Here is a 22094-nt window from a genome sequence, read left to right as displayed (position 1 = left end):
CTCTCTTTCTTTTTTTTTTTGCTCTTTTTTCATTACGTATCTGTTCTTTATTTTTTTCTCTTACTCTTCTGTTTTTCTTTTTTTCCCCTAGTTTATTTCTTCTTCCTTCTCCTTATTCATATTTCTTTTCATAAAAGTCCACTTCTATTTGTTTATCTTAATTAGCTGTCACCTACAACTGAATGAGAATTATAGAATTTTGTAGAACACATTCCGCAGAAAGGCTTTGTATTTTTAAAGAGAGTACAAGGTAGTGCTAATAAGCAGTGAGCTTTGTGTTTTGCAATATTTGAAAAACAAAATCTCTCTCTGTCCTTATTTTTTGGATGTAGGTTAACATCTTTGAAGTTTCAGCTAGTTGTTTCATATACCTTTAGGAGCAAGTCTGCAAAATAATATGACGTATCACCTTTTTTGTCAATAAAAAACACATTTGTGATTGTTAAGGGATTATCAGTGCAAAGAAATGTATCCGGAAACTTCTAAGGTCTCCATCATGGAGCATGTAGTAGCTCCCAATGTTGTATTTTCTTGATAACAGATCTCCCCCAATTCTAATTTATTTACTTATTCGGGGGCAAGGTGCATAAGTTAAGGTGCTGTGTTGAAATGGCTGTGAATTTATTTGCCTACAGATGTGAAAATATTTCCGCTTCTGTTTATATTCAGAATCTCAAACAGTGCTCTTAACGTTTAAGTGTTTTCCTATAGGTTGCTTCTAAACTAACTCTTCAGAATAGGGAGAACTGGTCATAGATCAGATTTGAAAGAAAAAAAAAAAAAGAATTAAAAAAAATCTAGGAAATTTTCTTGAGAAAATGGGGAATTAGAAACGCCTCTGTAAAGTCTGCATAGTTCTCATCCCTGAGTTCATAAAGTAACCATAGATTTCTCACGAGAGCAAATCTCTGTTAAGCTTGCTGTTTCAAATGTAATATCCTTTCATTTTAAGTGTAGTGGTATTGATATAGAGTAAACAAGAGGGAAAACCAGGATTTGCTGCCAGTTTTATAGAAACTACTTTCAGATCAGAACAAGTTTTTAACACTACACTATGCATTACAACAGCAAACCTTGTCTTAGCCCAAATGATAATGGAAGAGTAAATAGGCTTAAAGGAAAGTTGAATATCCTGCAGGTCTCATGGTTCCTCTGAATCTCCGTTACTCAAGTTGTGAAAGGTAAGGGAAAAGCTGGAGCTACCACAAAGCCACTGCTCACCAAGCAGCAATTCCCAACCTGTAGTTTTCCTATCAGTACAGTAATCACAGAGATGGAAAGAGAACCAGCTCAGGTATAGGCGAATACAACTATATTAGAGAACAAAAAAAACGACAGTGCTGACTGCCTGCCCCAGAGTTAAACTTGCAGGAGTGGATGAGTAGTGAAAACCTCAGCAATTTTTGAATGAGTCAGCAGTGGACAGCAATACAGTCTGAAGGTGAACTAACAGGATGCTTATGGTTTGTTACTGCTGCCATGAATTAGGAGGAGTTTCTGGGTTGTCTCCTCTTTGCAAGTCGTGGCGAGTCTTTTGCTTTCCTGGGAAACTGCTGTTGGAGGCACATGCTAACCATCCACTTTCTTTGCTTATGGCAGTGTCTGGAGGTCGCAGCCGCTTGCACCTTATTGACCTGGGGAGCTGTGTGAAAGTGCTCAGCAAAAACCGGGAAGGAAGCTCTGGCCTCTGTCTCTCGTTGTCAGCTCTGGGCAATGTCATCCTTGCCCTCGTCAATGGAAGCAAACATATCCCATACAAGTAAGTGATATTCTGTGCACTTAATGAGTGAATGTTTGCAAGCAGTTGCTTGTCTGGCCCTGGGGCAAACTTGTGGTAAGCAGAGAGACTCCTGGGGTCAGCGCAGTCCTCTTGAGGCAGTTGAAAAAACCTCCCGAAGGTTCAGTGAACCCTGATCTAACCTTATGTCTGGTATCTACACTGTATTTCATGTTAGGATTGTCTTAAAGATCTCGAGAGTCAGAGTTCAACATATGAGAGTTTTGTTTTATAGGATTGTTCAAAAGCATCTTAATCATAGAATCATAGAAATTGCTCAGGTTGGAAAAGACCTTAAAGATCATCAAGTCCAACCGTGACCGAACCATATTACCCTAACTCTTACAGCTCTCCACTAAATCATGTCCCTCAGGGGTACATGAGGAGTCAGGAGCAGCCACTGCCCCCTTTCCCCTCCTCTTTATCTGGTGAGGATGCATCAAGCTGTAGTCCAATATGTAATATGTATCCAAACAGTTTTTAAACACATCCAGGGATGGTGACTCAACCACCTCCTTGGGGAGCCTATTTAGTGCTTAACAATCCTTTCTGTAAAGAAGTGTTTCCCGATATCCTAAACTCACCCTGGCACAACTTAAGGCCATTTCCCCTCGTCCTTCAAATGCTTCAAAGCATCTGAGATCCAGTTTTGTATTAGTTCTATGGAGGCAAAATTTGCTCCCATGAAAAAGAGAAATAATTATAGGGGACATTATTTTACTGCTCATGATGCAGATTTTAGTTGCTCAAAAACATCTGTCACAATAAACATGCATCTTTGCCATGGGATTATTACTGTGATGCAAAGGTACTTTACACTTTACTTGTATGTGCTTTGAATCTATTGGCCTTTCACTTGAAAAAAAGAATTAGGCCCTATGTGTCACAGTAAGTGACTTTTGCTACTATTGCAGATATTGCAGATGTCTTCTCGGAAATCAGAAGAAATACTCACTTGGTAGATAAATTTTGTACTCATTTCTCTTTATTGTTGTCTCGAACCATTTGTCATGTATATAGGATTGAAAGCAAGTTTGGACTACATTACCCAGTCCAGACAGTCACAGAGTTTTTCTTTCAGAGAGGTCTCTGATATTGTGGAAGATACTGCTCTTCTCTAGCCTAAATCTGAGGTAGTAACAGCCAGCCTAATAGGAATGGCTTGCAGTAACCTCTTCTAATCAAACTGTCATTGAATGTCACCATTCATGGAAGATGTGTATCAGAACTGGAATTGGGAACAGTATGATGACATGGAGAATGAACCAAGCAAATCATTCACAGAGTATATTTTGTCCTTGAATTTACCCTTTTAACCATTTTGAAGGCTGTAAACATGGTTATTTCTCAAATTCATTCAAAACTGTAAGATACTGACTAGTTTTACTTCTTTGGTTTTATCTTTATTTTGGAAAATAAAGATGAAATGAGTTTGTTTGTAATTTTAATTTTAATGTTTATTTTCCAAAATTATTTGGCAATTTAGTCTTAAAACATGCTGTTCAGAAATATTCCTGTTTCTGGAATTTAGTCAGACTGAAATTCAGGGTCAAACAAATTTGTGCATATAAACATTCATAAAGTGTGTTGTGGTTCATTCACCTGGTCGTATTGTGAAAATAGCTTGAACTCTACAGTTCACAAAATGCAGTTTAGTCTATGCTTATCAAAAGTCTATCCTTCTTGGTAGCTTCTATGGATGGAAGGGAAGACAAAATGTAGAAATAGAAAAATGATGTTAACGATGCTTCCTATGCTAGAACTAAACATACAAGGAATCTCTACCAAGCACAACAGCTGTCTTTCCTTGCATGCCCAACTGTGAGAAAAGCATTACCAAACATCTTGCTGCTTGAGCAATCTCTTTCTGCAGCAATTCCCAGCAGTTGCACTTCAGAGCTTCCACAGCCAGGAGTGCCAGCATACCTGCTCAAAAGCTTCTCTGTATTGCTGAAAGAAGGCAAAAACTCTCTTCAGGCCAGAATCATCTCTTCTGTCTGCTCTTATGAGAAGAGCAGTGGCTCTGTGAGAGCAAGCACTATTGCTCAATGATCTGTCAGTGCAGGTGGAGAAGTGAGGAAGGAGGGGTGTGTGTGCTGCATTGTAGAAGCTAATCCCATCGGCTGGTGCAATGCATGTTCAGTAGCACCTCTTGTTTACAGCAACAGCTTGCCTATCTAGTTGAGATAATTTCCCTTCCTGTAGGATTGTTCTCTTTCATCATTGAGGATAAAATTAAAACTTTGTTGATGAACATTTGTGAATGATACTGAAGGAAAACAAGGCAAGTGTTTCCTTATGCGAATGCACTGTGCAGTTTGTGTGTGGTCTCAGCTAATTTCCACAGAACAGCAGAGAAAATGAAGCATCTTTTCTCTATCAGAGCTATTAAACAGCCATTAAGAATTTTGTGGCAGCCTGTCAGTAGGCAGTGTATGGCTTCCTGGGGCCCAGAAACAACATCTGAAAATAGATAGGTTTTGTTTTTTTTCTGGAGATATACAGTTTCCCAAGCTGCGTTCTCTTAAACTCTTTGCTGTATCTGGCCTTTCTCCACAGGTATCAGTTGTAGGGAAAATCTTGTTCAGATTTGTTGTTGCTATAAGCAGATGCTGCTACATTGCCTTCAGTGGGCAGTGTGTTTATACCAGGGATTAATTTGCCTCTTTGTCTGTAGACTCTCTGGAAAACATATGCTGATCTACTGTATATTTTGCACTTTTTTTTTTTTTTCTTTTCTATTTGTTTCAAGGCTAGGGAGACTGGAAAGCCACAAAGTTGGAATCTTTCTCCTTTCTCTTTTTCTCCCTTGGGAAAACATTTGGGAATAGTGATATAGATTGACTCTAACTTGTCATTAAAGCTGCAAGAAAGTAACAGAAATTCTCAAACATCAGATAATACAGGTTGAGATCTTGTCCTGCAATCAAGTTAAGTTCTACTTAGGTCCAAGGAATGGGCAAGAATCCCTGTAATAGGCAACCACTTGCAACTAATAAGTGACTATGCCGTAGTTTGTGGAAGATTGTATCTTTCATTTATGAACTTACAAGCCCTTTCTAATATGTCAGTGGGCTACCTATTTGTCGCTAATAATGTCAAGACCAATTTTGAACCTTCCAAAGCACATCATTCTGTTGTAGTATGAACCAGTGAGTTCTACTAGTGCAAGATATGTCTTATAAAAGTAGAATAATTTATTTGACCTACTACTTCACCATTTCATGTCACCTGTTTCTATTGCTCTTGAGTTAGGAGCAGGCCCGTCAGTAGACTGGGCAAAAATGATTTCCTTCACAGGAATTTAAAATAACTTCCCAATTTTTATGAAAATATTTGCAACCCCAAGGAAGAAGAGCAAGGAACTTGGCCCTGAACACAAGTCTGCTGAAGGAGATTTTGCTAAGCTGTAGTAATTACTGATGCCATTTTGTATTTTTTTTAATGTTTCTGCTTTATGTTAGTGCTGAATTTTCTGCCTCTGATTTCTAAGAAGAATGAGTTTTAAAACCTCAAATGAATACACATTTGCACAAACTCCAACTACTGGTTTATATAGCTCACTATTCAAAAATTACTCCAGTTGCTAAGCAACAGGAGTGGTGATAATGCATGGTAATGCTGTTTTGGAAATAATCATTTTTATACATTTTAATGGCTATGAGAATGAAAGAAAACTGTTTAGAAAACTGCAAAGCTGTATGAATTCCTTTTTCAGAAATTGTTGCTTGTTTTACCTAATAGACTTTCCTCTTAATGTGCATTCCCAATGTGTTTGTGTTTCTGGAGGCATCCTGTATTTTGAGGATGCTCATGCTTATCCAGAGATGAAGTCTTCTTTGTAAGGTAAATAGGAGTGAGCTGAAAGCATGAATTTTTATTCTGTACTTCTGCTTCTCTCTCAGATGATTGCAGGTCCTCACATATCTAACATGCTGGTATTGGTGTGCTTTGAATTTTTTTTTTTTTTTCCCCCTCTCCTCATCCTATCTGTAGAGAATGAAAGATACTAAGTGACTGATACAAGGTTACAAAAGAGGCAGAACTACCTGGTTTTAAATCTAATCTGTTCCTTAAACAGTGGGCTAAGTTTGTTTGTTTGTTTGTTCTTCTGCGTAGCCTTTGGAGAATCATCTACTTATGTATTTATTTATTTATCCTCATTTATAACACAGAGAGAGGGAAAAAAATCAATCAGAACTTTGTAAAGGACCTTCAAACTCAGTGAAGAACGCAGTTGACATTTTAAATGTTAGGACTCTGGAGGTTTTTAGAGTTAAGGGCTCACACAGATGGTTCTAATGGCATGGGAAATCTGGCTTTTTTATGCCCAAAGGTGGAGTGATAGACTATTACTACTTTTAAGAGGAGAGGAGAAAGGGGGAAGTCTGGATTATGGTATTTTTGTATAAAAAATGAGCTTAAAGTATATCCTTTATGTCAAGTATTTTCTTTAAATTGTTAGTTGATTATTGGGATAAAAACAAAATTGAAAGTTTGGATGAATCTTAATCCAGTAAGTCAGATTACCTTATTGGTTAAATGTGTATATCTACCTATCTGACATTGTTAAATCTTTCTGAAGAATTGCATGGAAAAAGAACTGAGATATCTTTTGTTTACACATCTTGCCTTCACATGTATAGCATGAACTAAAATATTTTTCTCAGACAAAATGTCAGTGAAAACTTTTCAGGAAGAGATAAAAAAGCTAAAAACCTCTTCAAAATAAATTTAAAGAAAACTGAATGCAACACCTGGAATTAACTGATAATAGCATGTATGCTGTGCCTTTCAACCCTACTTGCATCTTTGACATTGCTTCCTCTGTTATACTAAAAAAAGTGTGAACTGGGGTTTCTTTCATGGATGTCAACTGGGGAAAAGTGAATTTGTAAAAATAGTCTAAGTATTAAGCTGATGTGAAGAAAATGATTGAAAAAGAGAGTCCATTACAGCAAGCAAACTCATACAGTAGTGGTAATTTTCTTATGCTCTCTTTCATTCCTGTGTGAATCAGGAATGGTTTCAATGGCATCAATGGAATTGCAGCACAAAAAAAAAAAAAAAAGATGCTGGTGAGACATGACAATCGGACAGACAGTGGAAGATTCTGACAGTGCTTCCAGTATGCCCGCTTCTAAGCATACAGTAGCATCATGAATTTGTCTCTGGGATTACCCTTGCCAGTAGTTGCTCCTATTAATGCAATTCTTGAAGAATTTCTCTGCAGAGCAAATTGAACAGCTGCTGATGAAAGAATTGGCCATAACAATATATGGAAGAGTATTCTGTGTAAGTGAAATGATTTTTAGTGGCCAGCATTGCTGCCTATTGGAGTTCTTATTTCCAGGAAGATTCCTGGACAATTATTAGTATTAGTACTGGAGGTTTTATCCTTACTTACAAGCTTATACTAGCTCTTAGTTTTATGGGATTCATACAACTGAGTCTGCTTACTGGCTGCAAGAAGTTAATGGCAAAATTGAACTATATGCTCAATGGAAAATCTATTTATTGGTTACGTCATCTGAGTTTAGACCAAAAATTACGTATGTTTTTATTTGAGTGATTCCAGTTACTTAAGCTTTCTACTGCTGCATTACTATTCTCTATTGCTTGTTTTTTGCTTTTCCCAATAAGAACATGGCACAAAGGTCACAGAAAGCCTCAGAAAAAAAAAAAATATATTGTGCTGTCTTTGGAATCTGTAATCATTCCGTGTTAATAGTTAATATATTAGGTAAAGAACATTATTGCTGCTTGACTTCAAAAAATTTGAAAGCAGATAAATAGAGGAACAAAAAGGGAAAATGAGGACATGAGTGACAACTGAAACAGATCCTCAGGGCTGGGAAGTAGTCCAAAATGGATGGAAGAGCTCCAAGAGACATTGGGAGATAAGGCATAGAAGAGGCACCAATCCTCAGAGAAGAACTGGGAAGCAAAGGAGAAAATGAAATGAGCCCATTCAAAAAGAGGAATAAGCCTAAGAAGTACCCTCGAGTGATCCAGTTGTAGGAGAGCTGTCAATAGAGATTTTGTTTAATGTGAAAAACTTCCTAATTAGCTACCAAAACCGTGAGCTGCTCAGAAACAAAAGAAGTTTTCTGTGATGTTGGCAGCCTGATCATATGGGCCAGAGCCTTGGCTAAAAGGCACCGAAGCCATTGGAGAATTGCCATGTTACACCAGCTGAGGACCTGGCCATAGGTGCATGCTCTTTGACACTAGCCAGAGTGCCTTGGCAACTCACTCGCAATGCAGTTGCTATTAAGAGGTGTGCGCTGAAACACTGTCAGCACAGATATAATGAGGATTTGGAGCATCTGGCAATTATTTTCACCTTTGGGGGTTTTCTGTAGTTGATAGTTTTACTAGGCTGAATATCTATCAATTTTCTTCTCTATTCCAGGGACCTGTATAAAATAGATGGAATCAGAGATGCGCACTCTGTGAATGTAGGAAAACTTTTTATATTTTATTAGAGTAATTTTATCTACAGCTCTGGAGCAGGAGTGTAAAGGATTTTGCATGTTCTAGCAATCACTGTTGTAGCGTTCATCAGCAATGTACTTTATTGTAGGACAGTCTGTACAGCTAATAGTGTAGATTTGAGCTTCATCTGGGTTCATACTGTGATTCATCAACAGGTTAATGAGAGACAGGAGACAAAATTCTGGAGGAAAGCTTCAGTGGAACACAAAGTCACAACATTCCATTCCCCAGCTTCAAATTTTCAACTCAGTTCTCTCAGACTGGCAAGGTGATAATTAGTGGAGTAGAAGCATCTGTATGTGTGCGTGGAGGACGCAAGTGAGTGTGTAGCTTTCACTGATCCCCTGTTACACCAGTTTCACAGCAGACCTCAGTTAACATGGCTCCATTTTGCAGAAGTGTTCATGTGGGAAGAATCAGGCCTTACAAGTTAGCTCTTGTAATTCTCTTTCTGCCACTCAATGAATTACTTCTTTACAGATACTGTAATAAGAAAATAATGATGGACTGCAAAATGAAATGGGAAGGGAAGTGCTTATGGTTTATAGCAAGATTTAATAGCATTTACTAATTGTGTTTAAATAGCCATTCCTATCAGCAGCAGATAGCTGTATCAGTGAAGGACACCATGTTGGTCCAGGGCCAGCAAAGCCCTGACTGGTAATGAACAAGCAATCCAGGAGCATGCAGTTATTGCTGAAATATAACTTGATTAAGACCCAAATAGGCAGTTGTGATGATTTCACATACAAATGAATCTATACTTAATTCATTAAAATGCCATTTTGAACCTTGATATTGCTTCACTAATGGTATCCAGCAGTTTATTCCCACCTGATCCATGACTGGTATAGGCTCAATTGAACACTAATACATTTTCTTCCATGGCAGTGTGGTGCTAATTCATTTTATGTATAATTGAACAATTTTTAAATAGCCATATTCTTGGAATAACTTGCAGTGTAGCAAATTATCAAAAAGCATGTAGTAGTAATTTTAATTATTCCTAGTTCACACTTTTTGTTTTGGTTATATCCAGTTCCATGAACAGTTTCATACAAATATAATCTGAGAAATTAACTTTCATTTCCCTACTGATCCTTTCCCCACACAAAACTGGTACGATTTCTGGCAAGAAAGCCCAGACATCTTTTGCAGACAACCAAAGATAGTATCTTTTCCCCTACAATGTCTTTGTCTTGTTCAGATTTGGGCATCTCACCTATACGAAGAGGTTACAGCCAGAGAGAATTTAAAGGAGAAGCAAGAAGGACTATGAAAGGCATGAGAGTTGCTTACCTGGAAGAAACTGTAACAGAAATAAAGCTTAAGAACTTGCCAGGGGAAGATTTCTGAGAGAGGAGATGACAACTGCCCTGTAGTATTTCAAGGGTGTAAATAGACACGGGGAGAAAGCTGCTTCTTATGAGACAAAGTGGAAGAATCATTTCTTATCCTTAAATAATAGGACAGTAGGATATAAACTTGAATGCATGTTAACAGTGGTATCTGTGAGTCAATGGAATAAATTCGCAGAATTCCCAAGTGAATACTTCAATGGCAGAATGAACCTGCTTGCACACGGTGGGCAGTTATACAAATAATAAATATTAAAGCATGCTTGAATCTGTCCTCCTGCTTCTAGGAGTCCAAAAACTAGCAGTTGGCTGTTACATGTGCATGACATCTAGAAATTTTCAGTGATTTCTTTCTCAGGACTTGTGCCCTAGTGACATGAGATATCTAGATCATTTCTGTACTAGATGATTTATCTCAACTGTTTTTCTTCCTCATTTGTTTAGTTATACTTTCATTAAGGTCTCTTTCTCTTTGACACTCTTAATCAAGTTCTCACAGCGCTTGATCCAAAACAGGATAAGTCAATGAAGTCTTTCTACTGGGCTTTGACTTAAACCTGGAGATTAGAAAACATGCTTATATCTAATTAGATGAGCTAATCCTCAAATCCTTGCTAAGGATTTATATAGTATTTATATACTATATTGTATACAGTAGTTCATGTTCAGTATTTGATGACTAATGGCTTACTTTTTGAGTGAGCTAGAGTGTAGATAAGCGTTGCCTAGTGATGAGATTGTTTGGGATTGCAAGGAATGAGTCCCACAGAGTGAATCAGTGAATATGAAGACTGGAAACGTAGTCATCTGATGACTAGTTGCAAATGAGCCTGCGACCATGAATTTGGAACTCAAGCAGGTTATACAGGAACTTATCACATAAATTGGGACTTATGACACTGAAGTGGCACAAGCAGGACTATGTGATTTTCCTCTTCAAACCAGAAATACATCCAAATGGTATTTGTGACCTTAACTTACAAAATAAACAAGTGTCACTTGCATTCTCTAAGCAAATAGTTGAACAATGTTTCTTCAGACTGTTTCTTTTCTCTGACTCTTATTTCTCCATTATAAAGCTTAACTGAACCCCCTCAGTGGAGTGGCAGGCCTTAGAAGCTTTGAGAAAAATAATATGATAGCAAGTGCTGAATACATCAACCAGTTTGTCAGATTGCTTCAGGAGCATTGGAACAGCATTGCACCCACAAGATTTTTTTTCCCCATACAAACTTATACTGATGTTCTTATTTTTGTAAGATGTTTTAGAGGAAAGCATTGACAACAATCCCCTTACTGCCCTTCAGATACCAACCAGCTTCTGCTGGATGATCAAAGTTTTCTGGATGGTGGTTGCCTCTGGGCCTGTACACAGTGAACAGATGTTAAGTGAGTTTTTTAAAATATGTGTTGACTTTTCAGAGTTAAGCAGGCTGGTTATTCTGAAATATTAAAATCAGTTCCCTCTCCTGCTGCAGAATCAAACTTGTAGATTATTTTAATTTTTAATTTTTTGTTTGTACTGGCTATCAAGCAACATGTTTTCCAGCAATATGTGATGAGATTTGCTAGAACTAATTTCAGACAGCAGGTGTACACTATCAGCAAAACAGCTACCTGCTATATAATCGTGGATTATTTCTGAGGAGACTGGAGATACTAAGTGGTTTCTCTCCCTATTCCTTAGTTTGTTCTATTGGGCAGAAGAAGAGCTTTTCTCATTTTGCCAATCAGTGATAAAATGTATACCAGTACTGGCAAAATATCAGCCTTTTTGCCTCTCTTTGGTTTCTTGCTCTGCAGATCAGAGAGCTGGACTAGTAGGACCACATCAGTGGCTGTTTTGGATGTCATTACAATCTGGGACCTATACAGACACAGACTCCAATCTCTATAAGAAGAACAAAAGGAGAAACTGGGAGCTGTAGTAGATACAAAGGGATTCCGGGGCTCAGGAGAGAAAGTATGATGTATTCTACTCTCTGCAGCAGCAGGGGCTCTCACTGATTGAGACTCTGTCCTACTGCCTGCACCACAGGCACATCTCACAGCTTGTAGCACTCCCAGGTGTCCCACTTGCCTAAAGCAGCAGCAGTACCAGAGGACAGGTATCTCTTATAGCTCTCACATCCTTGTGCTGAGGGCAGCTCAGGCTGCAGTCAGCTCCTGCACCTGGACAGCAAACAAGGGCCACCACTTACACAGAAGCTACTAAAAGCACCTCATCATTTCTCTACCTGGGACCTGAAGGTCCCTGGAATAGTCTTTTAAGAACAAAACACAGTCCTCAGTGGCTGTTTGTAGGTGCTATGTCAAGTCCTCTAACATTCCTCTCAGCACAGCAAACCCCATAGCAGCAAGGGTGCTGTCTGAGGAAAGGCTGTTGCTGCTGTGACTCTGAATGTGATGCTTTGGATCTCTCTCCTGTAAACGCTACCAGAGACTGTCACTTGTGTTCCCAGTAGGGTCACAACTTGTCCAGTTAAGGCCATGATGCTTCTGCAGCATAGCAGAACTTCCTTAGCCTCTTGACTGGTATCAAACACACTTGTTAGACGTACAGTAAAAAAATTGAAATGGATTTTTTTTCATCTTCCCAAGAAAATTCATACTTCAGCTCATACTTTCTACTAAATGTCTTTTTTTCTTCAAGCAAAAAGAAAATGAAGACAAATTATAAGCACAACAGTATGTTTCTTTGACAATATTTGCTACTGGAAACAGGTATTACAGTAAAGCTTTCTTTACAAACTGGCTCTTTTGATTAAAGAGGCTACATTGTTTGATAAAGCAAGACTTTGAATTTTCTTTTATGATGTTATTATCTCACACCCATATAAAATATAGTATAAGCCTTGAAAATATTTGTAATTCCATTGTCCATGTTCTGTCCATCAGTGTTGCTCTTACATACTGATTGTTTTAGGGAACCTCAGCTACACACTAATAACCATCTAGATGCCTAATCAGAGACCTGTTGCTAAATATATCCCTCTAGCTAAAGACCAGAGAACAGCAGGTAACTGAAGAGAACAACAAAACTGCACATCCTTTTGATGTTTGAGTGTTAAGAATGTCTCATGCTGTGTCTGATATTACAGTAAGGTAATCAATTTAACAGTAATGGTGTGGATATGTGAGAATCATTCTGACTGACAATTACACATCTCTATTACGCATTGGACAGCTTTTAAAATTTATTATATTTTATATTATTTTCTATATTGAAGCCTGCTCTAAGTTCAGAACATAAGACCTTTCATCATAGTTTTATGTTCCTAGCCACAGAGATATAAAAAAATCAATAACAGCACACTTCGTAAGTATTACCAGTGTAATTTTCTTTTACCTTAATGCATCTCCCAGAAATATAAAAATCAAAGTCTTCCATATTAAAATATAATTCTGTAATCTAATGAATTCCGTATTCTTCTCTGCATATTATTTATGCCACTAACTGGAGTTTCAGATCAGTTAGTTCCCTTCTAAGACTTCACAATTTGGAAGTAGAGTTCTATTCTGCCAGAAGCTAACTAGTAGTACTACTTTTTAATTATTATTTACTTATTAATAAAATATTGTAAATATTACAATAAAAAGGGACTGAGTTTATGTCCTATGCTGACATTATAGATGATATGCTGCCCGTAAAAGAACTGCAAGTCTTCATTCCTCTTACTGTGCAGAATCCATTAAATGGAGTCTTGAGAAATGTTTTCTCTTTTTGACCACAGTATGAAGAGAAGGTCTGCACCACTATTCAGGAAAAAGGTCTGGCTTCTTCCAGATCAACTATTATGTTCTTACAATCTTAAAGTCAGGCCTAGATGAGTGTTGTCAGCTTCAAAAACTTGCTTACTGGCTGTCAGCCATCACTAAAATTATGAATGGCACAAGTAGATACCTGCAATGGAAGATTCTGAATGGTTGAATTAGACTTTTTTTTTTTCCAAGTATGTTATGCATTAGTATGCATTTTGACCATCTCTATATTTAACTTGTTTAGAATCCTATAAATACTGTCACAATATTGGTGTTGTTGGGTGAATCTCATTCTCTTTAGAAATGAAACTCCAACACTAGCTAGAGTGGAATGAGATAGCCTCTGAATGTAATCTGATGCTGCTTCTCATTTTTCCTGAGATTGTTCTTATCTGTTTATAAGAATTATTAGATATAGAACATTTATATCCCATCGTACCCTTAATTTACATAGGCTTTAGAGAGTATGGATCAGACACACTTTCCTACCCACATCTTACCATCCTTAAACTTTTGTACTCATCAAAAAGTGGTAAGAATTATGAATAATCCTGTCTTATTTCCTTCTTTTATCTCAAATATATTTCAGAAGTAATTCTTATTTATCATAGAGATTTTAAAAAATTCTAGCATATAATTCTAGAAAAATAACAATGAAGGACTCACTGTCACTGCTGCAGCATCCATGGTTGTTCAGAATCCAAGTTCTAGATCCAGTTTCTCTAATACTTTTATAATCTTGAGAAGTATTGGGAGAGAAGGAAGCAGACAAACATGTTCCCGATTCAGGGCCATTCCAGGGGCCCAGTATCCTAATTAAAACCTTCTGGAGGTTTAACTGGCAGCAGATACTCCAGCATGCTTGTTGGGCATCCCTCCTGTCTGGTGTCTCTGTGGGACACAGTGCCATGAACTTATCTGACATGTTCCATCTGTTATCTGCAGTCATATCCTTGGCAATCTCCTATGCTAGACTTGTATGAGCATAGCAATTGGACAGATCAATACAATGGGAAAGGCATTACAACAAAGGTGCGATGATGAAAGAACTGGCACAATAGAGAGGTGCTATAAAGGAAGGGAAGAAGACTGCTTACCTGTATTGGACAATTCCAGGTTCACAGGGGAAAGCTTCACCAAGGAGGGACCTCTGGAAAGAGATCCATTCCCAATGGCAGTCAGCCCTTAAATGAGGTCTAAGAGAGGTGCAGCCAGGCTCCACCCTTTCCAGTAACACAGCTGAATTGCCTTCACCTGTGCTCCCAGGGCTGACTGGGTCCTTTCCCCAGGTGCTCAATCAGTGGTTCAGACCATGACTCGGCAGTTACCATACAAGGACACCTAATGGAAATAGTGTCTTGACTGGCTGCCTTGGTGATCCTAAACATTCCCTGTTATCATATATGTTGCTCTTTTACATGGTGGAGAAAGTCTAGAGATGTGTAAAGCTCTCATCCTTTTATGTTTTCTTTTATGTTTGCTAGGTCTGAAATGGGATGATGTGTACTGCTGTGCTAATTGATTAAATGGCATCTATCATAACATAAGAGATCAAACAGAATTCTTTTTTCTCCTCTGTTACAGTTTAAAGCTCTCAATTCTTCTCAGATCATTAGCGTATAATTTTCAGATGAGCTAGCCAGAAGGTCCCTAAATAAAAATTAGTAGAAAAGATTAGCTCGGAAAGCTATACTGGTAATGAGCTGTTGCACTATAGTAATGTGCTAGGTTTATAGTTCATATCTAGCCCTAATCAGTGATAAGTGCAAGTTGTCAGCATTTGATAGCTAATTGGTGTTCCTTGGAATTACATTGCGACAAAAATATTGAAATTAAAATAAGGCTTCTCTTTATGTATGACAAGTTAAGAGTTAATTATAAACACTTAGGTTAAATACACCTTTTAGCTAAACTGTATGCAAATCTGTTGCTGTATTCGTGGGTCATCAAAACATCTTTGGTCCCTTTTTTAATGGAAATCACTTTGGAAAGTGATACAGTGTCACCTTTGCAAAAAACAGAACAGGACCTTTAAACTATTTACTATGTGTTTAATGTGTCATAAATCACATGCACACAAACCCTAAATCTGGGCTACTGGAAAATATTAACAAGGCAATAATGACTCGAACTCTCATAACAGCCCATTTGTTATTGACTGTATTTACTCCATGTTCATTTGAGAACTGCTATCCTCCCACAGAATTAATTGGACATAAAATCATAATATGGATCTGAAAAATTATAAAGCAGGAATAATTTAAGCCACAGGGCATGATGGACTTAAAAGCTTGGCTAACTTGACATCTATGAGCTGAGATTTTTGTCACTGCACATCTATAATTAGGTGTCTCTAATCATTCCCATAACGCTAATATGGGAAATGTCCTGTCTGTCCTCAGTAGCTGGCGCTGGGAATGACTTCTCTGCACAATGCTATCTTTTAAAACTGTAGAGTCTGAGAAGCTCCAAGAGTGGGGCTGGCTCTGAAATACATGCTGCAGAGATTTTTAGCCACTTTCTAAGTGACTGAAGCATAGCATCATCACACCATCTCTTTTCCAGTCATCCCAATAGATTTTTTAATTGTCTGTTTAATTGACCGTTTCCAATCAAATTTAACATGGGGATAGATCTTTGAAGCCTATGCGCCTGGGACTGGGAAAGGAACACTGCAGAGGCAGGTGCCCGCTCAGGCTGGGCCTTGAAGGCATGAGGCAGCATTTATGTGATGCACTGTGTGCAAGATCACACAAGGAGTTGAAATTGGAGAGATGAGTCAGGCTGGGATGCAACAAGGAGAGGTCATAGGGAGTATGGAGAAAAGGGAAACAGCAGAAGTGTAGGAAATGGAGAAACATAAGTCACAAACCCAGAAGAAACCATTCTTCTTTAATTCCTCTATTCACAGTACGACTTGTTCATTTATTCAGAGCCTCACTGTTTGAAGTGCAATTAGATGAATGCATTCTCCTGCCGAGTAAAATCCGTACAGCCAGCAGAGAAACCCCTCTAAATGATTTGCTCATCAGTGTGTATAGGAGGATAGAGAGAAGAGAGGTGCTGACGTGAGTTCACTGCTAGAATTGTCTGAATTAAATGATTGATTTTTGCTATTGCAATAGCTGCAAAAAGCTATGAAACTTTAGCACTGAAACTTTAAGAAAGTCCTGCTACCGTACTAATATTAGCATTCACATGTTGGAGGAAGAAGTCCCGAAGGCCTGAATGAGTTGAAACTCACAGTGGAGTAAATACAGACGCAGATATTGTCTTCTTGGAGGAGGAGCCTTGAAAAGACTGTTCCCAAGATACGGAAATATAAAATAGCCACTTATGCATTTGCATTCAGCACTCCTTTGTGACAACCCTGGATATGACTCTCACTCTCTTTTACGCATAATGATACCTAACGTTTGTTTTTCTAGGTGAAAGAGAGGTGGTAAATGTCATCTGTCTAGATCTGAGTAAATAACTGAATTGGTGTCCCATGAGAAATTATTTGTTAAGTTGAAGAAGACGGGGAGCTGTAAAATGTATCTGATAGTGAAGACTGATGAGACAGCAGTAGCTTGCACTGAAGTGGGAGCTATCAGTGTAGAGAAAGGGCCACCAGGGAAGATCCACAAGGATCAGTTTTGGGAGAGATTTTATTTAGTGCTATTATCAGCAGCCTCGATGCATAAAGCAGAAGCATGCTAATCACCCTGGCTGACTGCACAAACCTAAAGCCATCCTCTGTACAAAAGAAGAGCATCAGATGGGAGCAGCTGTGGGACTTGAAGGTTGGAGAACAGAATAGGCAATAATGGTCTGAGCAAGGGCTTGCCTTGACAGACTACTAACAATTTCTACTGAAATCTGGGAGCTCATCAGCTACGCAGAAGAGTGGGATGTGCATGCTAGGTTAAGTGTTTTGTTTAAGAATGACAGATGTTCAGAGGTGATGTAACAGTGAGAATGTTGCAATGAAGTCTGCAGAGGCATTAGGAATGACAGTAGAAAAATATTAATTATTAAAGAATGAATTCAGTCTGAAACAAATACAAGACTAGCAAAGGAAGCAAGATAACTTTTCTTGTGAGAGAAGATTAAATGAATTCGTCTTGCATACTCAAATAGAGTGAGGGAATAGAGAGTGAGCAGCAACATGTCTGTAATTGCAGCAGGAACATTCCTGTCCCTGGGGAGGGAGAGCATTGGAAAACAAAGGGCTGTGTTGGAGCATGGGTAAACAGGGGAGTAGATGGCTTCCAGTGTGCTGCTCTCAAACGGAAGTCTGGGTGGGCACTGCTAGGAATCCCTAATGTTTTTAAGGATGGACCTTGTAAATCTTTAAGGAGGATTATATGGTTCTCTCTACTAGGTTGGCAGAAAGTGATAATTCAGTGTCTTCTCACCCCAGCCATCACCCTCCTTTTTAATGATAGGGTGACAGGAATCCATGCTCACAGAAACAAGCGATGCATTCCTCTTCCCTTCTTCTTCTTCTGTGGTTGTTGTTCATATGCTCTCTTTTAACAGAACGATTACAATTCCTCTTGGCTTCTTATGTCTCCAAACGCACTGACCAGGGATTGATGGGATTCTGAGGAACGCATTTGTTCATCCTTAGGAGAGCACAGCAGGCATGCAGAGAGGATGCAGGAGGAAGGCTGTAGAGCTATGCTGTAAACCACAATGGCACAACACTAAGAATAAAAGAAAGGCCATACTGATTCAGACCAAATGTCCCGTAGTATCCTGTCTGACTAAATTCAATAGCAGATGCCAAAAAGGGAGTGTAAAATTAGAGCTTTGCCAAAATATTCTTGCAACATCAACTATTTTCAGCTGCAGGAATTGCTGAGCTTCAGCAGCAGTTCTGTAAACAGAAGAGGGACCTTCCAGGCAGAGTGTAAATGAGTCCAGTTTGAGGCTTTCTGAAGAGAGCTGAAGGTTAAAAGGAACTTTTTATGAAAGACTGATTCAGCTTGTGTTTGAAATTTTATTTTAATGCTTCTGGGATTTTGAACAGCTAACTCTTCAATAGATATCTTTTTTTTACCATTTAAAGCTAAATACATACAAACAGTAGTAGTTGAAATTTGCTGTCTGGCACTCACAAGCCTGCTCTGTCTGCCAATCTTGTGGAGAGGTAGCTATTAGCATGGAAATACTTGAATTCACAGTTGATTTTTTGGGTGTAATAGATGCCTATTGAATGCCAAAGCATGCTCTGGTTACCTCAGGTAAAACTGCAAACTATTTAACAGTTGCTACAAAGCAAGTTTAAAAGAATGCCTTTCCTTTTCTGTCACAGGCTACTAAGAGATCTCTGAAGTGTTAGAGATATGAGGGTCTATGAAAGAGCTTGTCTAATTAATGGTATTATAGAGGGCAAAATAAATCCCACTAAAATAAAGAATTCATTTTAAAGGGGAGGAAAAACTCTACATGATATGAAAAATGTATGTGCATCATTAATATTTTAAATTGTTGCATAGATGAAGATAAATGTGATTGGTACAGATGATCTCCAAATGGTTTACATGATAAATCTATATACATTTAAAATCATTAGATATTGATTTGTCTACTTTTAGAATAGGAATTATTTGTATGGAGACTGGGGCCCCTCGGGTTTTACTCGGAGTCCTCTCTGAATGAAGTATGATGAAGTATTAGGAGGCATCTAAGAACCAAACACATACTTATCTTCTGCCCATGTTTATAGATGAGAAAATTCCCATTGCCCTGCAGCAGCTGCTAGATTTTGCCCCATCCTGCCAAAACTTTTTAAACACATCATAAAACTGCCTGTGGTTCCATGGTTTAACTTCATTCCCACGTATTTGAATTCAAGAAGGGATTACTCTATTCATCATCTCATGCATCCTATCACTAATCTGTAGAAGCCCAGTTTAAATTCTGCTGAAGCTTATGGGAGCCTTTCTGTTGACTTCAGTGACAGCTGGGTTTGGACCACACTGCCCATGGCTTTTAGCTCATAAAATCTCAAAATTGGAGCTTGTTTTCAGATGTCAACAAAACCAGGCAAAGGTAGAGATTTTTTTAAATCTGTGATCATTAGTTGAAGTTCATGATAGCATCCTCACTGGTTGTTACGCAGTCTGTTTCATCACATCTCTATATCAGCCCCTTCTGAGAGTAGCTCAACCCATCTTTGGGCAGAAGTCGCTGACTGACAGCCATTCATTTTTTTCTGAAATGAATTTTTGGTCTCTCTCCAGTTCCTAAGAAGCTCACTCCATCCCAACTGGCTGTTGGCAGTACAAATATGGAAATTACAGGCTTCTAGGCCAGAGAAAGAATGCAAAGTAGACAACCAAGTCCACAGAATCACAGAATGGCCCAGGTTGGAAGGGACCTCAAGGATCATGAATCTCCAACCCCCCTGCCACAGGCAGGGCCACCAACCTCCCCATTTAATACTAGACCAGGCTGCCCAGGGGCCCATCGAATCTGGCCTTGAACACCTCTAGGGACAGGGCAGCCACAGCCTCTCTGGGCAGCCTGTTCCAGCACCTCACCACTCTCATAGTGAAGAACTTCCCCCTGACATCCAACCTAAATCTCCCCTCCCTCAACTTCAAACCATTTCCCCTTGTCTTGCTGTTATCTACCCTTTCAAAGAGTTGATTCCCGTCCTGTTTATAGGCTCTCTTTAGGTACTGAAAGGCTGCAATGAGGTCACCCTGCAGCCTTCTTTTCTCCAGGCTGTACAAGCCCAGCTCCCTCAGCCTGTCTTTGTAGGGGAGGTTCTCCAGTCCCCTGATCATCCTTGTGGCTCTCCTCTGGACCCTCTCCTACAGCTCTCTGTCTTTCCTGTACTGGGGGCTCCAGACCTGGACACAGTACTCCCGATGGGGCCTCACAAGAGCAGAGTAGAGGGATAATCACCTCCCTGTCCCTGCTGGCCACCCCTCTTCTGATGGAGCCCAGGATACCACTTGCTTTCTGAACTGCAAGACCACACTACTGGCTCACGTTACATTTCTCATTCATCAGGATCCCCAGGTCCTTCTCTGCAGGGCTGCTCTCAAGAACTGCTCCATCCAGTCTGTATAGATGCCTGGGATTCCTCTGGCCCAAGTGCAAAACTTTGCTGTGTTGAACTTCATTAGGTTCACTTGGGCCCACCTTTCAAGTCTGTTGAGGTCCCTAAGTCCAGACTTAGTCACCTTGTTATTTACACGGATTTTTGGAAAATAGCATGCACAGACTGCTGCCTTTGGTAGAATTTTGCAGGTGTCTAGTATCTGCACTTATTACCTGTACATGCCAATACAGTATTCCAAATTATCAATCCTGAACTCCTAGATGATTTGGAGTTGAGCAACTTGCATGTGTTGTTCCCCAACTGATAAATGGAAAATGGCACATAAAATTTCTCCCGTTTGGGAACTTGTTTCACCTTCTTTATTCCTATCGCAAGAGCATCATCTGGCTGTAACAAAGTCCATCTTCCCTGCTAATAAAGAGAGAGTGCATCTTTTAGAAGCGCTTAACAGTTTCAGCCTTCTCTGTGAAAGAGTTTGGAGTTGTATGTGAAGAAGAACTCTAAAGAGCTAATAAATTGATTACCAGGGATGATAGTAAGCCTTGAGGCCTCCGACTGTATATTTTGCTAATGTTGTTAATTCAATGTTTTCACTTCATTCTGCATAATTTCATGTTTTGAAAGTTTATAGCTAGGACCCACTTTCATGAGAGTGCATATTTTCTAGTCTGTTGATCTAAATGAATGATTTTGAGATCATCAGCATTAAGAAAATCGCATGTCTAACAATTTCTCTCTTAGTTTTGGAATCCAAAAAGTTATAAATATTGGCTGAGTGTCCCTGTGGTTAGAAATTTCTCTTGTGTGTGTGCCCTATCTGGTATGTTCAAGGCTAGAGTTTAAAGAGTCTCAGTCTTATCACTGTGGAAGCACAGGTAAGATTTCTACCCATCCACACGTCCATCAATTCTTGCAAAGCTTACAGAGATGTAGTATCTTTGAGGCTTTTAAACTGTTTTCTCAGAGTTTCTTGAAATTGGCCAACAGGCTTAACATTTATTGCTATGAGGTAAGCTTATGCACAGAAATGTGGGCAGAATTAGCTTTGCATTTAACTTTCTTCTGGAATATCTCTAGTGTAATATCTCTAGAATTGTGTAATTTTCATAATATTAGTGACAGGTGAAACCTGCTGTTTGTTTTCTTTCTATTCTGTGCAGGAATGTGCACACTCTACAATAATGCTGGGGGCTGGCATATAAAATCTTCCTAATCAAAATGAAAGATATTTTGGTAGGTGACCTTCTAATTTCCTGGAGATGTCATTTGTGCTAGCAGTAGCTCCAAGTGGAGTGGTTTCTAAAACTGAACAACAGTCAGTTTATTTTCAGGTACAGCTCCATTTGGGATTGCAATTAGGATAAGAACTGCTCTCCAGCACAGGAAACTGGTAAGCTTACGCTGCCAAATGGTGGCATCTTGATGAGGGAGTGTAAACTACTGCTGTCACTGCTGCAGATCAAATGAGCCTAACCAGAATGAAGTAATTATGAAATCCTCCTAAAAGATCATGAATATTCATGGTTCAAGTACAAACATTTCAAGTTTGTTTTCGTGTGAGGAAATAACCCTGGTATTCCACTCACTACATATGAAATCATAACGCTCCCTGAAAGAAAAGGGCACAGTGCTGTAG

General features: G+C 38.9%; 1 protein-coding gene across 1 annotated transcript in view; it reads left to right on the top strand.

Moving 5' to 3' along the window:
• Positions 1 to 22094, top strand: part of KIF26B (kinesin family member 26B) — a 279410-nt gene that overhangs the window by 222858 nt on the left and 34458 nt on the right. Inside the window, exon 10 of the mRNA XM_085219592.1 lies at positions 1600 to 1759. Within this exon, the coding sequence (XP_085075718.1) occupies positions 1600 to 1759 (160 nt within the window). The remainder of the gene's footprint in view (positions 1 to 1599; positions 1760 to 22094) is intronic.

The sequence above is a fragment of the Meleagris gallopavo genome, chromosome 2 (genome assembly GCF_905368555.1).
Source record: "Meleagris gallopavo chromosome 2, MGAL_WU_HG_1.1, whole genome shotgun sequence".
In the NCBI taxonomy this organism is placed as follows: domain Eukaryota; kingdom Metazoa; phylum Chordata; class Aves; order Galliformes; family Phasianidae; genus Meleagris; species Meleagris gallopavo.
Note: the sequence above shows the minus strand (reverse complement) of the source record. Positions and strands in the feature narration are given on the sequence as shown.